The 20,861-nt window shown below is 36.1% G+C and overlaps 1 protein-coding gene across 1 annotated transcript; it reads left to right on the top strand.

The window, feature by feature from the left end:
• Positions 1-3,706: 3,706 nt before the first annotated feature.
• Positions 3,707-4,894, top strand: CABS1 (calcium binding protein, spermatid associated 1; the record flags this gene model as incomplete). The annotated part of the gene is made up of 1 exon (XM_080797444.1): positions 3,707-4,894. The coding sequence occupies one exon, from the start codon at positions 3,707-3,709 to the stop codon at positions 4,892-4,894; it is 1,188 nt and encodes a 395-aa protein (XP_080653570.1).
• Between the last annotated feature and the right edge of the window lie 15,967 nt (positions 4,895-20,861).

The following is a 20,861-nucleotide window of genomic DNA, read 5'->3' on the forward strand; positions in this document are numbered from 1 at the left end:
TAATAGGAAATGATGTATTTATTCCGGTGGAAATGACCTCTCTAAAAGATGCTAACCTAAAGCCTTATCTTGTGAATAAAAATGTCATTGCTGATAATAAATCATGGAATAAGGATGATAACATTGTCCCTATAGAAGCTTACTCAAGCTTTCACAAGCCAAAGAACTCCCTCCCAGATGGATATGTTCCTCAGGAAACTTACTTCACTACCAGGAACTCAAACTTGCTCACAGAAGTTATCGACATTATTCCTACTGATGAAAAATCTTTATCTTACACCGAGATCATTTCCATGGTAGAGGAAAATTCTCAGTTGGAATTTAATTAGCCAATTTCAGAGCAACAAATACTGAAATTCAAACTTCAGAAAGCACAAATGATACACAAGAATCCACTGTCGAGATGAAATAAAAATATATTATCTAGGTCTCAAGAAATTTTCTGTTGTGCCACAAGCTAACAGGAAACACTTTCTGTTGTGCCACAAGCTAATAGGAAACACTTTCCTTAGGGTTGATATTCTTCAGTCACATAAAGAAACAATTATTCTAAAGGATAGCTCTGAGAAGCCTACAAACAACAAAGCAAACATGAGGGTCACAACTGAGCCTGCTATATGCCATCTTCCTTGGAAACAAAAAAGTAGTGACACTACAGGCCAATGCATCTTTCAATTACAATTTCCTTACCGTAGACCCAACATTCCAATCCCTGGTGGGGAAGAGGACAAAAATATGGATGTTGCTATAATCAGATCTCAAGATGTAACTACTCTCTCACCTCCCTCCCTATTTCTGAAGCTGGGAATTCTCTCATGAATGAAGATATTGAACCTGAAACTTCCTCAGCGAATACATTCCAATAGTGATTATAATCACCGCATCTAGGATTAATAACTCTATTTTCTCCAATAAATAAATAAATATAATTTGAAGATATATAGAGTCTAAAGGAGGAATTCTAGTGTCCATAGGAGACACCACTTATCCTAATTGAGTCTTTTAAAATTGCACATGACATTTCATCTGATAAATTTCAAGATACTCTCCAAAGACAGTCTTAAGGGTGGGCACCACTATGACATCAGCATTTTCAAAGTCTGTATCTGAGGACTCTTCTAGTCAAGTATCCCTGAGAATAATAGGTCATCAAATAGCCTTCTGAGCCCTTACTGAGAAGTCTCCTTTTGTAAACAGCTTCCCCTTTTTCACTTAAAAAAAAAAACAAAACAAAACAAAAAAATTTTTTTTTCATCATGGACCTGAAGAAATTGCTACTTAAACAAAAACTTGACACCTGAGAAAAGACAGTTTCCACTAGGGTAACAAGACACTACAACAATAAAATAAAGAACTATTTACATAAAATGAAACTCACCTATAGAAGCTGATCCTCTGTCCTTAAGTCAGCTAATATCTCAGGTGGTAGTGATCTGTTGGTCAAGTAAGACTCTCCTGTGTTCTCTGGAGCAAACAACTCATTTCATCCTCAAAATTCCAGCAGTCCCACTAGGATTTTCACCATATTTTTCCTGTTCTTTGATGGATAATATACACTCTCAAGGTGAGGTGTCCTTTTTAAGGTCAATGGTTTTAAGAAAAAAAAAAAAAGATAATGGTAATATTATTTCTATAGGAAAGAAAAGACTTAACTGTGCTATAATCAATGTGATCCCACCTCAAAGCTATATTAGCAGAAACAGAGTTTGGTGCGAGCACAACAGTAATCCTTGAAATTAAAGACTATTTGACAAATTATTATTTATGAAGATGGTATCGTATCACCTAACATTTCTTTTTTTTTAATTTTTTTTTATTCAGTATTTTTTATTTATTCATTTGAGAGAGACAGAGAGAGAGGGGAGCATGAGCTAGACAGAGACAGAGGGAGAGGGAGAAGCAGGTTCCCCACTGAGCAGGGAGCCCAACGTGGGCTTCGATCCCAGGGTACTGGGATCACAACCTGGGCCAAAGGCAGACAGCTAACTGACTGAGCTACCCAGGCACCCCTCACCTGACATTTCTAACCAGGAATTAAATGTACATAAAAATGAGTATTTTGTTCCTTCTTCTAATTCTATTCAATATAACATACACCAAGTACTCCAAGCTGACTTCTAGCAATTAATACAGCTAACACTTCCAACTTTTTCCCCTTTTTGTACACAAAAAGAACACCCCCCCCACCAAATGACACCAAGTCTTCTGTTTATACCATGCCTTACCCTGAATTTAAGGCTCACAAACTCTAGATAATGAGAAAAAAAAACAAAGAGGTTAAAAAACCTCCCATTGAGTTAGGGAACCCAGAGAATGGTTTTACCTTGTGATTTCCGTTACTGCCACTGGAAATGAATTAGAAATAAAGAACCTGGGCTTGTCACTAATTTAAGGCTTTCCTCCCTGTCCCTGATACTGACACCATTTCCATGTCAATAATAATGACTTTAGGACCCTCATAATGGCATCTCCTTGAAGCAAAAACATTTCTGGAGAAGCTGTCTGTATCTTTAAAATGAAAAATGCCCATCTTAAACCTATCATAATTCTACAGAGAATGGTGATCTAGCTATACCAGGTCAATCATTTAAGAAAAGACACTAAACTTGGAGGTTGAGTCCATATCTAATGAAGAAAAGCATTTGCCCTTGGATGGAAACTACTGCTCTGGCTGATTCTTCTGCCCATTTTCAGATATAGTTGTGTCTGAGTATGAAAATTCTCTTCCTTCTATTGACACTGGGCAAACATTAACACCAGGTTATAATCTCCTTTCATCCAAGTAGCCAAACATTAAGAATGATAACAAAATTACGATGGCTGGCATAACTAATATCATTACAGAAAACACTCCCTCTAAAATTGAGGATATAATTCTTATGGCTAATACAGTTATTCCATACTTCAATTTTGTTTCTGGGTGAATTCTGACATACAATGCCAACTCCCTGGCATTAGGTTGAACTAACATTCTCTACAGAAAAATATTCCTAAAGAAATTAAATCTACAAAACCTGACACTCTCATTGTTAAGCATGTTAACTCAAGAAAAAGTAAGAATTGCAATGAAGAGGAAAACTACAAAAACCCTAAATGGCCAGTAACTTATTTATTATCCTTACCGAAAAAGTGAGAATTCACTCTCCGAAGAAGAGAACTAACTGAAATCCCTGCTACCTAATTACCTCCTGCAGCTACCTTCACTGCCCAAGCTGCCATTGTTTTTTAGCCATTTAAATACCATAAATCTCAAGAGAAGACACTTCACCTCAAAAAGACGTTGTTAACTTGAAAGACAGACAGGTTGAAGCTAATGCTGATAATGCTGGAGTTTTCCCCACTGACCCTAAACCCACAAAGCACCTGGCTGACTCTGCTATGTCTATTTCAAGTGACACAAGCCCCACAAGGGAAAGTAGCCCCATTATAAAGAAAAACACGATAAATCCAGCTGTGAATGTTGATTTCATAATCAGAGAGGATTCTATTGTCTTTTCATCTAATATCAGTACTCTTGAAACTAGATGCCCAATCAGAGCACAGAAACAACCTCCAAGGAGAGCCACTGCCATTGGCCCTATGGTTGATGCAACAATCACCATGATGACCAATGCTTCAATCACTATAATGAACATCACTCTCCTGCCTAGGGATACCACTGGGCCCAGGGAAAGACCTGTGAGCGTGCACGGTGCCATTCTGCCCCATGGCTGAAGATGGTTTGCCAAAAATTTATTCTCATCCTCCAACAGAAAGCAGTAAAACAACAACTGAAGCAACCATTTTCTTTGGGGCTGACAACACTATTCCTAAATCAGAAACAACCATTACTTCAGAAGGAGACCACATTACTTCAGTAAACGACTATACACTAGAAAGTGATCTTTCGACAACAGACAACAAGCTTGTATCTCCAAAGGAAAAAGTAAAATCAGAAGATGATGTTGAGTCCCATATTATTAAATCATCAGCCGACCTGGAGAAAGAAATTACTACTATGACAGGCACGACAAACTCCACAGCTAATGACTCTATAACTGAAAATTTAATCCTAGTGAAAACTGGTCATCTTTCACCACCAGGTGCTACTGTTTCTTTAATAGATTTTTCCACCAACACAGCAAAAGAAGATATTCTGTTGGATATCACTGACCCAGGGAACAGAGATGTCTCAATAACTTCTGAAGTCTCTGGCACATTAAAGGAAGGTAACACCAGCATTCCAGACACTCCCACCCTTCTAGCTAAGAAAGATGAACCTGATGTTAACAATTATAATTCCTCGGTTAAATACAATGTCACTGCTGATGAGGCCATCCAGATCACCAACTCATCTACCCCTGAGGTGGAACTCTCTCCTGCTACTGAAAAAATTTTCACTATTCCAGACATAATTGCCCTTACAGAAGAGAAAATAACTGAAATTGACTTAAGTCCTCCGGTGGATGACCCCAGTGCTGTGCCCAAACTAACAGACTCCGATGAGGAAAAGTTCATCACTGTGTTTGAACTCACTACCACTGTGGAAAGAGACAAAGATAACCCAGAAGATATTCTGCTGACCGATGAAGAGTCTATGGATGAAGTCAATGTTTGGATGGAGAAAGATAGCACAAATGAAGCAGAGAACCATCCCGTTTTGCTCACTGCTATTGAATCCAGATATGACTTTGTAGTCCCGACATCAGTAGCTACACACCTCACAGAAAATCCATCTACTATGCCAAAAGATCTGTCTGAAAATAATACAATGGAATCTGTAACTAAGGACAGTGAGCCACTTTCAGAAACTACCCCTGATCCAGATACCCTAAACAACGAGGAAGATGCTTTTACAAATGAAATGGGTGTCTTTAAGCTACTGAAAGAAGAACCAGATGAGTTCCTGATTTGAAAGCAGCAAAACAGATGCCACATAGAATTGAGCAACAGCCTAGAAAGCTAGTTTTAACATCTAAGAAGTTTGTCCAAGCAAAAATCTTAATAAAGTAAAGAATGTGAGCATTTAAGGCAAGTATTAGACTCAGAAAAATATAGATGCTTAACAACAGAAGTCATGCAGTAGAATATATTTACGGAAACTTGAAAACTCAGTATACAAGAGTTCCTCTAGTATCAAAAAGTTTAATTCAATTATTATCCAATTATTTACCTTAATATAAAATCTTTAATCCCAGCTTTCAGGGATATGTAGAGAGAGAGAGCAATAAAGAAATCTCACTTCCTGCTACATTTAATGATGTATGTCATTTTAATTAACCCTCGATAGCATATTTTACTGTGAGTTGAAGAGATGAGAATTGAATGAACATATTTGAAAAAGAATTGTAGTATTAAAAGTTCTAAAATCCTAATTCTAAATAGATTTTTTCAGGCAACCAATAGTTCTCTTCTATTAAAAACTATATTTGTAATCCTTTTTCTATTTGCAATAGAATTAAGGCTATTCAGTTCAGTAATTGTTTAGCACCCACATGTAAAAAAATGTAAGAAATATTATAGACTTCCTGGCTCATGTTGGAGGCAAACTAAGGCAAAGTGATATTTTATCTGTAAATCTGTCAAAAACAATATTGTATACAAACATATGAATCAATTTTTTTTTCTGTAAAATGTCTTTCCTGAATTTTTGTCAATTTTTTTCAGGTCTTAAGCACTGATATCGCACTCTTCTTATGCTTTTGGTTAGCAATTCAAGGACATGTATCTTCAATCTTTTCTGACACAGACTTTAAAATGGGTCTGTTTTCATTCTGCTGATTTTTCTTCAATAAATCTTTTGACAGCAACTGATTTACTGTGTGTAAATGTGTTTGATATTCTAGTATAGAATTCTTAAATTAGAAGAAATATAAGTACAGTTGACCCTTGAACAACATAGGGATAAGAAGCAATGATCCCCTACCAGTCAAAAATCCACCTGTAACTTTTGAGTCCCCCCAAACCAAGCTATTAATAACCTACTATTGACTGGAATCCTTATCAATAATATAAATAATCAACTAACACATACTTTGTAAATCTGTTAATGCTGTAGTCATATAATAAAGAGAAAAGAAAATGTTATTTAAAAAATCATATGTAAAAGAAAATACATTTACAGTACTGTACCATAAAAAATCCACATAGAAGTGGACCTGTGCTATTCAAACTTGTCAACTGTAAAATTAAAATCCATTGTTTAATAACAATAGCTTTGGACACCAAGAACAGAATTATTCTACAGAGACTTATAATTTTATCACATTAAAAGAAAAAGAAAAACAAAGCCAAAACATTGGGTAAAATAGTAAATGGTACATTTGGGGTGGGTGGAGGGGAGGGATGTATACCATTAGATAGACTATAGACTAGAATAATTACAGTAGCACGTTAAAACACGGAAACACATTTTATCATACAAATTTAGTATATGGTAAAGTGAACTTCAAAACCATGAGATATGATGGGTATTTGAGGAAAAATTAAGCTACAGTATTAAGACCAAACTCTAAAATAAATTCTACATGGATCAGAGACTTAAATATAAAACCAAACAAAAGCACAGAAGGAAACACATGTATATTTATCCAAGTGCAGTTGAGAAATCTAAGCACATAAGAAATGACAAAAAGGAGAGTCATAGATATGACACCATGAATAGGTAAAATTCTGTATAAAATAAACATAAAATTAAAAAGCAAACCATAACTTGAGAAAAATAATTGCAGTATATGTGGCAGTGAAAGGATTACTATCTCATTCTATGAAGAGCTCCTAAAGAGAAACTATTTTTTTAAGAGAAAGCATTTTAAATGGGTAGAATAAATAAACAGATAATTCATAAAATACAAATTGCCAATAAACACATAAAAAGTCAATGATCATAATATTCAAAGAAAATGAAATTATTAGATATTTCTTTTTTAATCATTTGACAATTAAAATGATCATTTTAAATATTCACTGTTAGCTAATGCAAAATTTCTTTACCTTTTCTTGGAGGCAATGTGGAAAAACATGCAATAAGCATTAAAAATATTTGAAGTTTTTAGCCTATTTTGCAACCAAGAATTTTCTAAAGAATTCGAGATCATGAAAGTAGCTAACAATTATTACAGGTCTTCTTGTGTTCGCATTTAGAATAACATTTGTTTTTCATGACAGTCCTATAAGGAAGAACAATATTATACCCATTTTACAGATAAAGAAACTAAGTCAGGAAATCTACATTAACATGCCGAAACCTCATAGTTACTATGTAGTAAAGGCAGCTTCAAACCCAGGCAGCCTTCCTGTAGAGCTCATGCTCTCCTAATCACTATGCTTTACTGGCTCTCACAGTTTTACAGAAGGAAAAAAAGGTATTACCAAAGGCATTCATGTGTTTTTTTTATGTTTATAAAAGAGCAACACTAAAAGTAATCTATAATTCTAATGACATCGAATTGGTTATATTTCTGTATATCCATACAAAGTAACAGTATGCATTTTTTTAAATGGTCTATAAAAGAGAATTCATTCATCCATTCATCCATTCATCCATTCATCCATTCATGTCTACACCCAATGTAGGACTTGAACTCACAACCCTGAAATCAAGAGTCACGTGCTCTACGTGAGCCAGCCGGGTTCCCCAAAGAGAACTTAATCACATAGGGGAAAATGGGGAAAATCACACTAAACGTCTAAGTGAAATTTACACAGTGATATTGTAAGGGCCTATTTAGCCAGAGCAGCTCCATCCTGACCCTGCCTCTCCCCCTTCAGGGAACTTACTTAAAAACAAGTCCCGGAAACCAGTCCCAGGTAACAAAGCCCAAATACAAGGGTGGGTCAGGTCAAGTAGAGATAACAGAGCCCGGATGCTGGGATGAGTCGGGCCAGGTGGAGACATCCAATCAGTAAAGTGCGAATACTGTCTCCCTAGCTACCAAGGAGTGTGGGCCCCACCTTTTGGGTGCCTTTTGTGTGCCACTTCTGACCAAGGTGATAGGCTAGTTCAAATAGCTACTATGGGGTGAATTGTAATTCAATTGGTCACCCGCATGGGACCTAGCATGACTGTGCAGCTTTCTCTGTGTGTTACAATCTCATTGGCCACCGGCGTGTGGCCAGGCTCAACCACATGGCCTTAGCTCTATAAAAGTTAGTCTGTAAGGCAGGGAGGGGTCGTTGCCCTCTCTGGAAGGCACATCCCTGACCGGTCGGTTTGATGTTCGGTTTGATTCTCCATGCTTGGTGCGAAATAAAGCTTTGCTTGACCTTCGCTTTGTATCAGTCTCGCTCCTTTGATCATGGACCCATTATTGGGGGACCCAACAATACGTATGACATACACATAAATAGGTAGATACATATAACAATACCTTAGCAGTGATTATCTCTAAGAAGGAAATGCAGGTGATTTTCATTCTCTCTGCTTTCATTCATCTGTAAATGCATAAAATCCAGGATATAAAGTGTAAACCAAGGGGTTAAATGATTGTCAACATTAACAAGGAGAAAATTGGAGAGCCAACCTTTATCTTCCTACATCTAACAAAAATATTAGCTAGTATTTATTATTTCCTTTGTGTCAGACACTAAGTATTTTATTCAGTTTTCAGTTATAAAATATTATGTACCTATCACGTTCCAAGCACCTCAGAAGCCTCGTGAGGACGCTATAGTGAGAACCAAATGATGCACCCCCTGTCATCAGGGAAATTAATCCACTGGGAAAGATAAATATTAAATTCAAATAATCACACACAAAACAATGCCAACTACAGATTGTGATGTGTCTTACAAACAAAAATAAGAGATTATAGCTGCAAGTTTCACACAAATTTAAATCCAGGGAAGTTGTCTCTGAGAAAGTGATATTTAAGCTAAAGATTTAAAAGTGTGAAGAGATTAGGACACAATATGCCCAAAGCCCTGAGACTAGAAATGGCCCAAGTTTCTCAAGGGAATGAACAGACTATGTGATGGAGCATGTCATCAGTTGAAAAATAACTCAGGTTGAAACTGAAAAAGTAGGCAAGAAAAAAAAATCATGTGGTGCTTGTTAAAAGCTTTTAAAAGGTTTTAAAAATTTTGTCCTCAAAACAACCTTAATACTGAGATAGGCAGCAGGCTGAATAGCATTATCATTTTATAAACTGCAACCACAGTTTCTTTCAGGGACTTTGTTTAGAAAATAGTGTGATCTGTCCCCTTTGACTGAGAGATAGGAGGCCCTGAGGCGTAAACTAGACTAAAACAATGAAAGCAATTAAAAAGATAATGTGCTTGGGGCCCCTGGGTGGCTCAGTCCATTAAGCACCGCCTTTGGCTCATGTCAGGATGGGGGGGGGGGGTGCTGGAATACAGCAGCACATCTAGTTCCCTATTCAGTGGGGGTCTGCTTCTCCCTCTCCCTCTACCTCTCCCCCTCTTGTGCTCTCTCTCTTGCTTGCTTTCTCTCTCTCAAGTAAATAAAATTTATATATATATATATACACACACATATATATATAAAATTTATATATATATATATAGTGCTCTATTAACATAAGATAATGGGTAATTTACAGATAAGGCTAGACAAAGATAGGAGAAACACAACTCATTGACAACTGGCTAGAGTCCAGAAAGAAGAGTCCCCAGTATTGTATGTTAACTATACTTCAATTAAAAAACAAAATAAAATAAAATAAAATAAAATAAAATAAAAACGTGACTAGTGAGATTATTGGTGGCCAGTGGACATCAGACTTTTCAAAGAATGGATGCCTAATAATCAATTTTAAATTGTGCAACTTCATAATAAAGTTTCTCCTTACCCTGAAATTTCATTAAACATATGAAAGAAACAAGGTCTTTAATATGCGATTCCTGAGGAAAGAAATTGATGGCCCTGAGGAGAAACAGCTAAAACACTGGATTAAGGAATGGATGTGAAACAGTCTATTCCCAAGTACACGAAATAGTGGTGACCCTAGAAAGGAGTGTGGGGCATACAATTGGGGAACATTTGGGCTAGTCTTATTTTACTGATGACCAAAGTAAAAACTGAGAAAAGCCACTGGACCAAGATAACCAAGCCAGTAAGTGGCAAAGCTTAGCTCTCCAGATCTGCAGGACTCTAAAGCCCAAGTTCAGAGTCCCACAGCTTTGTGTGAATTGTTCAACAATGAATCATTCTCAATTTATCACCCTCCTCCTTTCTCTATTTCCACTGCCCCTCCCTTCTTTAAGTCTGCTTGCAATCCTGTAACAGGCAATCCACCTCTGGTCTTCCTTCCCACCAATAAATTATGCAGAAATGTCCTCATCTTTCTTCTCCAGCCCTTTACTGGCTCCTTAATGTCTTTAAGATAAAGTCCAAACTCTTCTGCAAGGCATACAAGCATCTCCATGCTTTTTCCTCTGCCCACCTTTTTCCTCAACCCACCTTTACTTCTGCCCTCCCTTCACACACTACACTCTCTCTACACAAAGTACTAAATGTATACTCCCTGAAAGCCGGGATCCAGGGCTACTGAATTAAAAGAGTACCTAGTAGATAGGAAAAACTCAGTAAACGTTTGTAAATGAAGAAATGAGAGGAATTAAAGTTTCATTAATGTGAGTGACATCTGTTTTTGACCTAGCTTCTAAGCTCTGCCTGTCACAAAATTTTCTTTGTAATACACGCTGATTTTCATTGTTTTACAACTCTTTCCCTTTCATACATGTTTGAGATAGATCACACCCCCAACTCCAGGAATAAGCTAGTTACTCCGTGTCCAATACACCTTGCCACAGTCATTCAAGGATAAGCACATAAACCAAACAGAGCAAAGAGGACATTTTGTGGAAAATCAGCTTTCAGAAGAAACATGGGTCTGGAAACATTTAGTGCAAGGAGGTTCTGGAGCCATCCAGGGATCACAAGGAGGCACACTGCTAAAAATAAAACCAACAGTGAAGAAATACAAGGCAAGAAATACAAAGAAGAACGGAGTTCTAGTCACATGGTATATCAAGCCTTCACAGAATAAGCCTGGTCTGCTTATGTACCTGAGACAATACATTTTCCATTCTAGTTAAATGAGTTTGGGTTGAGATTTCTGTTGGTTGAAACTGAAGCATCCTCATAACTAAGAACCCAAACAGTCTCAAGCCCCTGCATCTTTCTTCATCATACTCTCTGTCCCTAGAATTCTCTGCAGTATCGCATGCACTTTTTAACCATCCTTCAAGACTCACCTCAACTGTTACCTTCTCTAACCACCCCTAGGTATGATAACTTGTTGTGTACCCCACTCACCATAATCTTCAATATCACTTATAATACTTCACTATATTTGATAAGATACTCCTGAGCCACAAGATAATCCTATCCATAGTTTCCTCTGACACAAGATACTTCTGTCCAAAGTTCCTCTCTGTGTTAATGTAACCCTTGTTCATAATCCATACTGTAACTCTTTACCCACAGCCAGCCCTACCCTGTGACATAAAACTCTCTTCCATGTTTTAAGGAATTCTTGATCCAGTATGAGAGTGAAAGAACCAATTATAAAATGAAAGGACCCCTGACCACAAAGAAAGACCATTTTCCTAAAGAGATGCTGTACATAAGGATGCATTAAAGAACATTTGTAACTTCAAGTACAAAGAAGACTGGGGAATTGGGCCAGTATGTGTGCAGTATGTGTGCATTGCCCAATTCTTCCTGTTGCAGATTAGAAACAAATAAATGATACATGAATTAAATCTTGAGTCTGCAGTCTATTTCCACAACACTATTGGTATGTTCTTTTGCATTCTTCACATACACTTCAAAGATAAGAGAAATCTAAATTAAAATTGGCATTCCCCTTCCCTCAAATTTCTCTTCTAATATTCTCTATCTTAAGCAAAGACACCATCTGCACATCTGTCCAAGCCAGAAACTGGGACTCTTCTTTCCTGCCCCTCTCTCTCATTCCCCACATGCAACAAAAACAAAGTTTTCACCTCTGAGCCCTCAGGAATTCACTTGCCTCCATTCTTACCACTCTACTTTATCCCACGTTTTATCAAGCAAAACTAACATTTAATACCACAAATTGATTATGCCACTTCCATACCCAAAATGCCCCATATCCAAAATGCTCCAGTGACTTTCCACCAACAATAGTCCAAAATAGTCTAAAATCACTTCGCTATTTGTCAGGTTCTCCACAACCAAGACATTGTTAATCTATGCAGCCTTACGATACGCTACTTTCAACTTCTGCTCTTAAATCTTGGTTTCTTTAGAGCATCAAACTAAGTCTTGTCACAGGATCACTGAAAACACTATACTCTTCCTGAGACATTCTCAAAATCCCCCAAATGTTATTTCCTCCAAGCATGTAAGCTTCTATATTCTCCCATCATGTTGCCTCATGGTACAAAATACCTTGCTTTATGTAACACACATAATTTTTCAAGTTGCTTGTTGTGTTGAGTTCCTAGGAAGGCCGTAACATATCACCACAAACTAGATAGCTTAAAAAAAATTTATTCTCTCACAGTTCTGAAGGTTAGAAGTCTGAAATCAAGGTGTCAGAAAGGCCACTGCTCTCTGAAAGTTCAAAGAGAGGATCTTTTCTTGATTCTTTTAGCTTCTGGTGGTTGCTAGCAATCCCTGACTCTCTTTGGTTTAAGACACATGACTACAATTTCTACCTCCCTTATCACATGATATTCTCTTGTGTGTCTCCATGTTCAAATTTCTCCCCACTTATAAGGATACCCTTATAATCCCAGTCATGGGATTAAGAACCTTAATCCAAATATGACTGTCCCTTAATTTGGTTACATTTGCAAAGATTCCATATCCAAATAAGGTCATGTTCTTAGGTTCTGGGAGTTAGGAGCCCAACATATTTGGGGGTAGGGAAAAGACACAATTCAACCTACAATATCTGCTTAAAGTTTCTCTTCCTTATTGTATGTTTGATAAAGAAGAAGATCACATAATTTATCATCAAAACCAAAATACTTTTGAGGCAAAAAAGAGCGCAGTATTAATGATGGCCCCACAACAGACATAAACTAGAGTGTCTTGAGTAAACAGCTCATCACCCCATCCTAATTAAATGAAAGAGTGAAAGGTGATTTCACTTATTAGGCTATGAACACTCTCAGATGAAAGATAGTATGACTCGGATACTTAGAGATAAAGATGAGTTTACCAGGACAAAAGGGATCACTGGCTTTCAAACTGAGGGAAGGAAAGGCAAGGGCAAGAATCCAGAAGCATAAAAATAGAGTTGACCCTGGAACAACACAGGTTTTAACTGCACAGGTTCACTTACATGTGTATTTTGGGTTTTTTTTTTTTTTTTTTTGTAAATACAGTACAGTACTGTAAATGTATTTTCTCTTCCTTATGATTTCCTTAACATTTTCTTTGCTTTAGCTTACTTTAAGAATACGTTATATAATACATATAACATAAAAAAATAAGTGTTAATTGACTGTTTATTAGTAAGACTTCATCAGTAGGCTATTAGCAGTTAAGTTTTGGGGGAGTCAAAAGTCCTACACGAATTTCTGATTGTGTGGGGTGCGGGCACCCCAACCCCCACACTGTTCAAGGGTCAACTGTACTTGGTGTGCCCAATAATACTGAAATAAGTTTAAGGCAAAGAGAATCTGAGAGAGAATGATTAACAGATACACCAAGTTGTGACTGATATAACAGCCTCACAAAAGCAAAAATAATCAAAATGTGTCAGACTATTATGTATCAGTCAGGATTCCCCAGAGAAACAGAACCAATGATGGATGGATGGAGATAGATAGATAACATTTTAAGAAACTGGCTCATGTAATTGTGTATACTGGCAAGTTCAAAACCCAAAGCACAGATTAGTAGGTTAGAAATTCAGGTTAAGAGCTGATGTTGCAATCCTGAATTCAAAATCCACAAGGCAAGACTTCAGGCTGGAAACTCAGAGAGTATTCTCTGTTTCAGTCTCTAGGCAGAATTCTTTCTTTTTTAGGAAACTTCAGTCTTTGCTCCTTAATTAATTAAATGAATCTCAACCACATTATAGAAGGTAATCTGCTTAAAGTCAACTGCTCATAAATGTTAATCACATCTATAAAATACCTTTACAGCAACATCTGGACTAGTATTTGACACAGAACTAGGCATCATAACCAAGGCAAGTTAACATAAAATTAACCATCACATCATGTGTTAGCAACTTTGAGTTAAAATTTCACATAACAGCGCACCTGGGTAGCTCAGTCAGTTGTTTCCCACTCTTAGTTTCAGCTCAGGTCATGATCTCCCAGTCATGGAAGATTGAGCCACTTGGGACTCTACTCTCAGTGTGAAGTCTGCTTCAGATTCTTTCTCCCTCTCCCTCTGCCCCTCCTCCACTCATGCTCACACGCGTACTCACTCTCTCTCAAATTAAAAAAATCTTTTAAAAATAAAATTCACATAACAGCTCATATTTCCTAAGCTAATTTCACAGGAATTCGTGGCTTTTAAAATTTTTTTATTTATATGAGAAAGAGAGAGAGAGGGTGAAAGACCAAGAGTGAGATCACAAGCAGGGGGAACAGCAGAGGCAGAGGGAGAAGCAGACTCCCTGCTCAGCAGGGAGCCTAATGCAGAGCTCGATCCCAGGACCCTGAAATCATGACCTGAGCCAAAGGCAGACGCTCTACTGACTGAGTCACCCAGGTGGCCCGAATTCATGGGTCTTTTTTTTTTTTCCAGGAGAGGAGCTAAAAAAAGGGTTTCAGGGTAAAATGTATTGCGGAAATGTTGGGGTGACTATGAGAATATATATATGAAGTGTTCATGGAGCTCCAGTAAACATCTCTAGGAGATGGAACTCCAATAAACATCTCTAGGAACTAGTGCTCTATGTAACACAGTTTGGGGAATGCTGTTGTATAAAATGGGAGGCATCAAAAGTTTCACATTAATTGTGTTTTAGAAAGATTATTTTGGTGGAAAAGTAAAAGTTGGACTGGGGATGTAAAGGAAGCAAGAAGCAGAGAGATAAGGGGCACCTGTGTGGCTCAGTGGGTTGGGCTGCTGCCTTCGGCTCAGGTCATGATCTCGGGGTCCTGGGATCAAGTCCCGCATCGGGCTCTCTGCTCGGCGGGGAGCCTGCTTCCCTCTCTCTCTCCGCCTGCCTCTCTGTCTACTTGTGATCTCTCTCTGTCGAATAAATAAATAAAATCTTAAAAAAAAAAAAAAGAAGCAGAGAGATAAGAAAGTAGAGCAGAAATCAGTAAGAATAACTGTCGATATCAATTATCAACATGAGTGTATTCCATTTGTATGGAGTGTATTAACCAGAATGATAATCGAATGAGTACAGATCTACCAGTTGATCAAGACATAAAAATGCCTAAGATAGTTCTCTGTCTACAGCCTAATCACTATAATAATTAATCAAAAGTTTTCCTAACAGAAGTCAAACATACGTAAAAATATTTAGTACAAACATACTTGAAAATTTTAGCAAATAAAAGAATAAAGGCTGTGAAGATATGCAAATCTGGGTTAAAATACTGGTTCTTAAAACCATGAACTAGCTATTTGCTCAAGTCTCAGTCTCTTCAAGTACAAAATTATAACAGATGTAAAAGCACACAGATCTAGGTCTTCATCTTGATTTGGATTTAGGTTGCCCTCACTGTAATGAGTTATCCTAGAAACCAAAACGGTATGTGAACAAACTGAAAAATCCATAATCAAGGAGACACTGTGTCCACTGCCCTCAAATTCACCTTTAAGAGAAAAAGTCTAGAGGTTCTCATTTGATCTTCAATTCATCACTGTGTCAATTAACACCAAGAAGACATATCATTGTTAACTGCTAACTTAAAAGAAAAGCATTACAAATCCCATTACCCACCAGTAGACCTTCCGTGTGTAAGTACATGATGTTTACCTATCCTTCTGGTGATGGAAGGACATTTTCAGGGAAGTAAAACATACATCAAAGCAAATGACAAAGTACTACAACATTCACATTTTGTATTATGCAGTGACTGGTACGTTTCTTCTGAGCAAGATAATTGCTGTGGCACCTAATATATCTTACTTGACAATTTAATTACAGAATTATTAGTCTCGATGTTAGCATATTAAGTGGTGTCAAAATGGTCCACTAGCTACCCTTTTCTCATTTTTATATCCAGAAAGACAAGAAAAGAATGTCATGTTTGCAGCTGCCCTCCAACTACTAATGTTTAAAGTTGAGTTCATTTTATAATCTCCAAAAACTAACTTTCAGGAATGAAGTATTTTATCTTAAAAAGCTAAAGATGGACACAAAAGAAGCTTCTATCTTCAAATACCTTCTGCCAGCTCAGAATCCACAAAACTATCTAACAGCAGTAAGGCAAATAAATACAAACAGCAGTCTTAATTATGAAAGCGTTCACAGACCTAGGGCTTATAGTCAAGTTTCAATAATTACTGCTTTGATACTAAAATGTCAAGTTATGTAAGAAAACATCCGAAATAAAGGAAAGAAACTGGCTCAGAGTATTATCTTTAAATTATAAAGAATAAGCCTTCAGTTCTGCTGGTGCACAGTTAATTAGCCATGATGTTTCTGAGAGAAATGAAAAGGAAAAATGTCAACTTCTGAAGACTATAACACTCCATTTTTTGCTTCAGGAAACAGTTTGGATTAGCTCAGAAGCAAATGCTAAAATAGTAATAATAATAATAATAATATTTTGCTTAGCAATAGAACAAAATAGAAAGGATAATGACAAGGGGAAAAAAATTCCTTTATAAGGCACAAATCACCTGCACTTTCTCCAAGCTTCCAGACTTCAGAACCTGAGGTAAGGCTGACGTTGCTGGACAAGCAGAAAGAGGATCCCCTGTTATGGTATCATTTCTAAATTTTTGAAGACTTAAATCAATTTTCCTTAGACTTCAATTAGATCTATTAATTTCTAACTACTATAATCACCATAGGATCTTCAGTTTCTAATCAGTGTAATTATCATGAGATCTCAGACTGTTTTCCACACAATTCCAATAGACAATGCCTTTGAAAAAATATATCATAAGTAGAAAATAAATGGAAATGCTTTAATAAACTCATTAACCTTTAAGTTCTATCCACTTATATATTACTAAAATGTTAGCAATTTTAGTAAATATAGTAATAATAAAAATAGCTTGTCCTCTGGAATCCCAGTTTTAAAGTGGTCCCCTTTTAGACATGAACCCATATTTTCGTTTTGTATGTATAAAAATTAAAGTGTTTTCAGTGGGAAGAACATATATTTAACTAAGTTGTGTAAGAACTGATTTTTTAAAATTTTTATTTCTTGAAATGTTTCCATTCCATTTATCTCTTTTATTACAAAGGGAAGGGCATATAAATATCTAAATGTGCCTTATATTTTGCTTGAGTTTGCGACTATTTCACATATGGGGAAACATTTATTAATCTGGTTTTCTATTCCTCTTCTAGGGAGTATTGGGATGTGACAGTGTTGTCAAATAAATTAATCGTTCCATTTTAAAGGCAGAACCTGGGCCTCAGATAAGCTAAATTATGTGACCAGGGTTTGGCAACAGAAGCTCAACTCCAGTGACCATTAATACAGTGTTCTTTCCTTTCAAATCAAAAGAAGATGCCCTAATAAATAAAATCATTGTAAAAAGACAGTAATTCTCCATGAATTATGTTATAGCTATCGTGTTTTTAAAGATTAGAAAAACAGTCACGTTTGAACCTGAGATTTTGTAAGTGGAAATAATCAGCCATTAATTCCTCTACTTTTCTTACTTTGTTACTTTTCTTCTTTGGGAGAGGAATCAGATAAATGGATAGTGACTAAACAATGATTCATTACTGAAGTACGACATATGAATGCAAACTTATGAAGAAAGGATAATTTTATAACAGCCTTCAAAGAACTGCAATTGGAGAGGTTTGGGTTTGGTTTGTTTATTTTACATTTCCTTTAAATACGAGAATCTAGCAATAATGATCATACCAAAAGAAAATAAAAAGTTTTTTTTTTTCAAAGATTTTTTTTATTATTTGTTCATTTGTCAGAGAGAGAGCGAGCGAGCGAGCGAGCACAGGCAGACAGAGTGGCAGAGGGAGAAGCAGGCTCCCTGCAGAGCAAGGAGCCCGATGTGGGACTCGATCCCAGGACGCTGGGATCATGACCTGAGCCGAAGGCAGCCGCTCAACCAACTGAGCCACCCAGGCATCCCAGAAAATAAAAAGTTTAACAGAAATGTCAAATTTCTAACAGTTACTCAGATAATAAAAATAATACTAATGATAATATTAATAAAAATATCTGAAATTTCTACCTGTCGCATTTTTAAGTTAACATCTAAAATGTTTTGTCTGAGTCTTAAGTGGGTAAGGTCAAAATCAGAGCCAGAAGACTATTGTAATGGCAATTTTTCAATGTCTTTTCTGTGTTTAAATTATAAACTCAACAAAAAAACCATAAAATTTTAATAACAGAAAATCCATATGTAAATTAAACCATCCTATCACACTATTTTATCTTTCACTTACATTTTCCTGTCTTGTCTATTTGGGTAATTTACATACAGTATAGTATTTAAACTTTTCACTTGTGTTATCTGGGTAATTAACATTACAGTACGGTAGTTAAACTTTTCACTTATCATTATAACAAGGATTTTTTTTTATTTCTATCAAGTCTTCATGATTATCAGTATCTGTATTTTTTTAAACTTATAACACTAAAATGGTCTAAATTTTTTTTTCTACTAGTTAATTTATCAAAGATAATTCTCAAGACAGATTCTTTGCGTTAAAGGTATAAACATTTTCATCTTTTGCATGTTGCCATACTGTTTTTCAAAAAAATTATTTCAATTAACAGAACCAACGGTTGTATGCAAGGATACCAACCTCGCCATCTTGATCATAATTTGGTTACATCTTCTCAAATAACTCTTCAGTAATTGTAAAATAGCAGCTCAAAAAAGAAGTTCTATATGTTTTCTTGACCATTTATGAGACAAGGACTAACTTTTGCCTACATTTTTGTCTACTACAGGTATTACCATTGGAGTTCATTATTTATAATGTTTGCACATTTAGGTTGGACTATTCTTCTTTTAAGTTTGAAAACTTTTTTATATCATAGATATAATATATGCCATAGATGTGCCTTAACATGCATGAATGTTTTTCCTTTGGCTAAAATTTAGCAAAAACAAAATATTTCTTTTATTCTCCCACCAACAACATAGCATCATCTTTTGCTGTCTACTTCTAGAAGACACTAAGGCATTAAAATGAAGGCTCTCATTTTGATTGCTGTCATCTTGACTTTCACTGCTTACTTCTTGGTAAATATTGAATATCTTCACCTATGTCTATTTTCTTATTTAGTTCTTAATCATAAAATGTACATTCAGTTTATTGTTTTATGTCAACACAGCTTTATACCACACAACCTTTGTTTAATTTTAGTTTTGCCTAAGACCTTAACTTTCTTTATGATCTTTTGTTGACCCCAGGATACACTCAACATTTTTTTCCATGTCTGTAGTCTTTAGAATTCCCACATGTGAAAGTAGGATATTATAGTGTTATGATTTTAAATTGTGTATTCTGCTTCCACCCCTGCAATAACGTTCTTGAACAGCATTTAGTCTTTGGTAAGCTCCCTGAAAAGAAAGATGTGTGAAGAAGAAAACTGAATATAGGAAACACTACAAAAAAGATTTTTAACCATATATGGGATTTTACATGGATCAAAAAAATCAAGAAATTCTAGACATTATATATAACTTTTCAAGCAAGAGCATGTGCTTACTATCCTCTTAAGATTTTTAGATTTGTTCACCTGAAGCTCACACCTAAGTTACATTATCTAAAGGGCAGGCTACATTGTCTAACACCTTTTGCTGTAAACTTAATCCAGTATTATTCCATGAACAACCAGTGTGTTATGAACACCGCTAACACAAGTGCATCTTCCTTGTTCTTCCATGCTAAAACGCAGCAAGGAGGAACTTCCATCCAGTGAAAAACCCTATGCCAGAGCTCTGTGAATTACCCATTTTTTTCTCCCCAAATCACAGGCTGGTTTTTCCTCATATCAAGTCATAAAGACACTGGTTCCTCAGTGGTCCCCTGGCTTGGCACCTGAGTAAATGATAGTTATTATGATAAAAGGAGCCAAGTCTTCCACTACCTATAAACTGGTTAGCAACATACTCATGAGAATGTAGAAGGACAGGAACACTTTTGTCTAACGACCTCCAGAAAAACTGATTATCTTTATCTTATGAACTGTGTGCTTAAAATGTTATAAGGTCCCTCACATTTAACAATGACACCCAAAATTCTATAACTGTTTTCCATTCTATCACCTAACCCAACCACATATATTACCCTCAAACAACTTACAATCAGTATTCTCAAATGCCATACATGCTCTGGGTCTAATTTTTTAAAATATACTTATATTCTCCATTTCCATTTTAGGCAGCTGATGCACATAAGCAAAAAAGCTCCAGGGTAAGTTTCTATATTTCTAGTTATCTTTTTATATTTTCATTCACAATGACAAAAGTTAGTTGTGTCTAAAGAATTGATAAGGTACAGTTTCTTTTATTCCTAACCTAAGAAAATGTTGAGAGTCCCTCAGTGGGAATAGTTCTGTGAACACCAAAACCTTGCCTCAATTGCCAACCTCTTTGATACATATGTATCTTCAACGGGAATAAGGCAACGTGGCATATAAAAAGCAATTTTACCTAGTCTTCAGTACCAAAAACTATCTACACTATCTACATTTGTTTGTTCAGTGTAAATATCTTTCTCTTTATAAATATTAATGGCTCTTTAATAAGGAACGTTTCTTATGATCCTACAAAATTCAAAAAAAGT

The sequence above is a fragment of the Martes martes genome (assembly GCF_963455335.1).
Source record: "Martes martes genome assembly, chromosome: 2".
In the NCBI taxonomy this organism is placed as follows: domain Eukaryota; kingdom Metazoa; phylum Chordata; class Mammalia; order Carnivora; family Mustelidae; genus Martes; species Martes martes.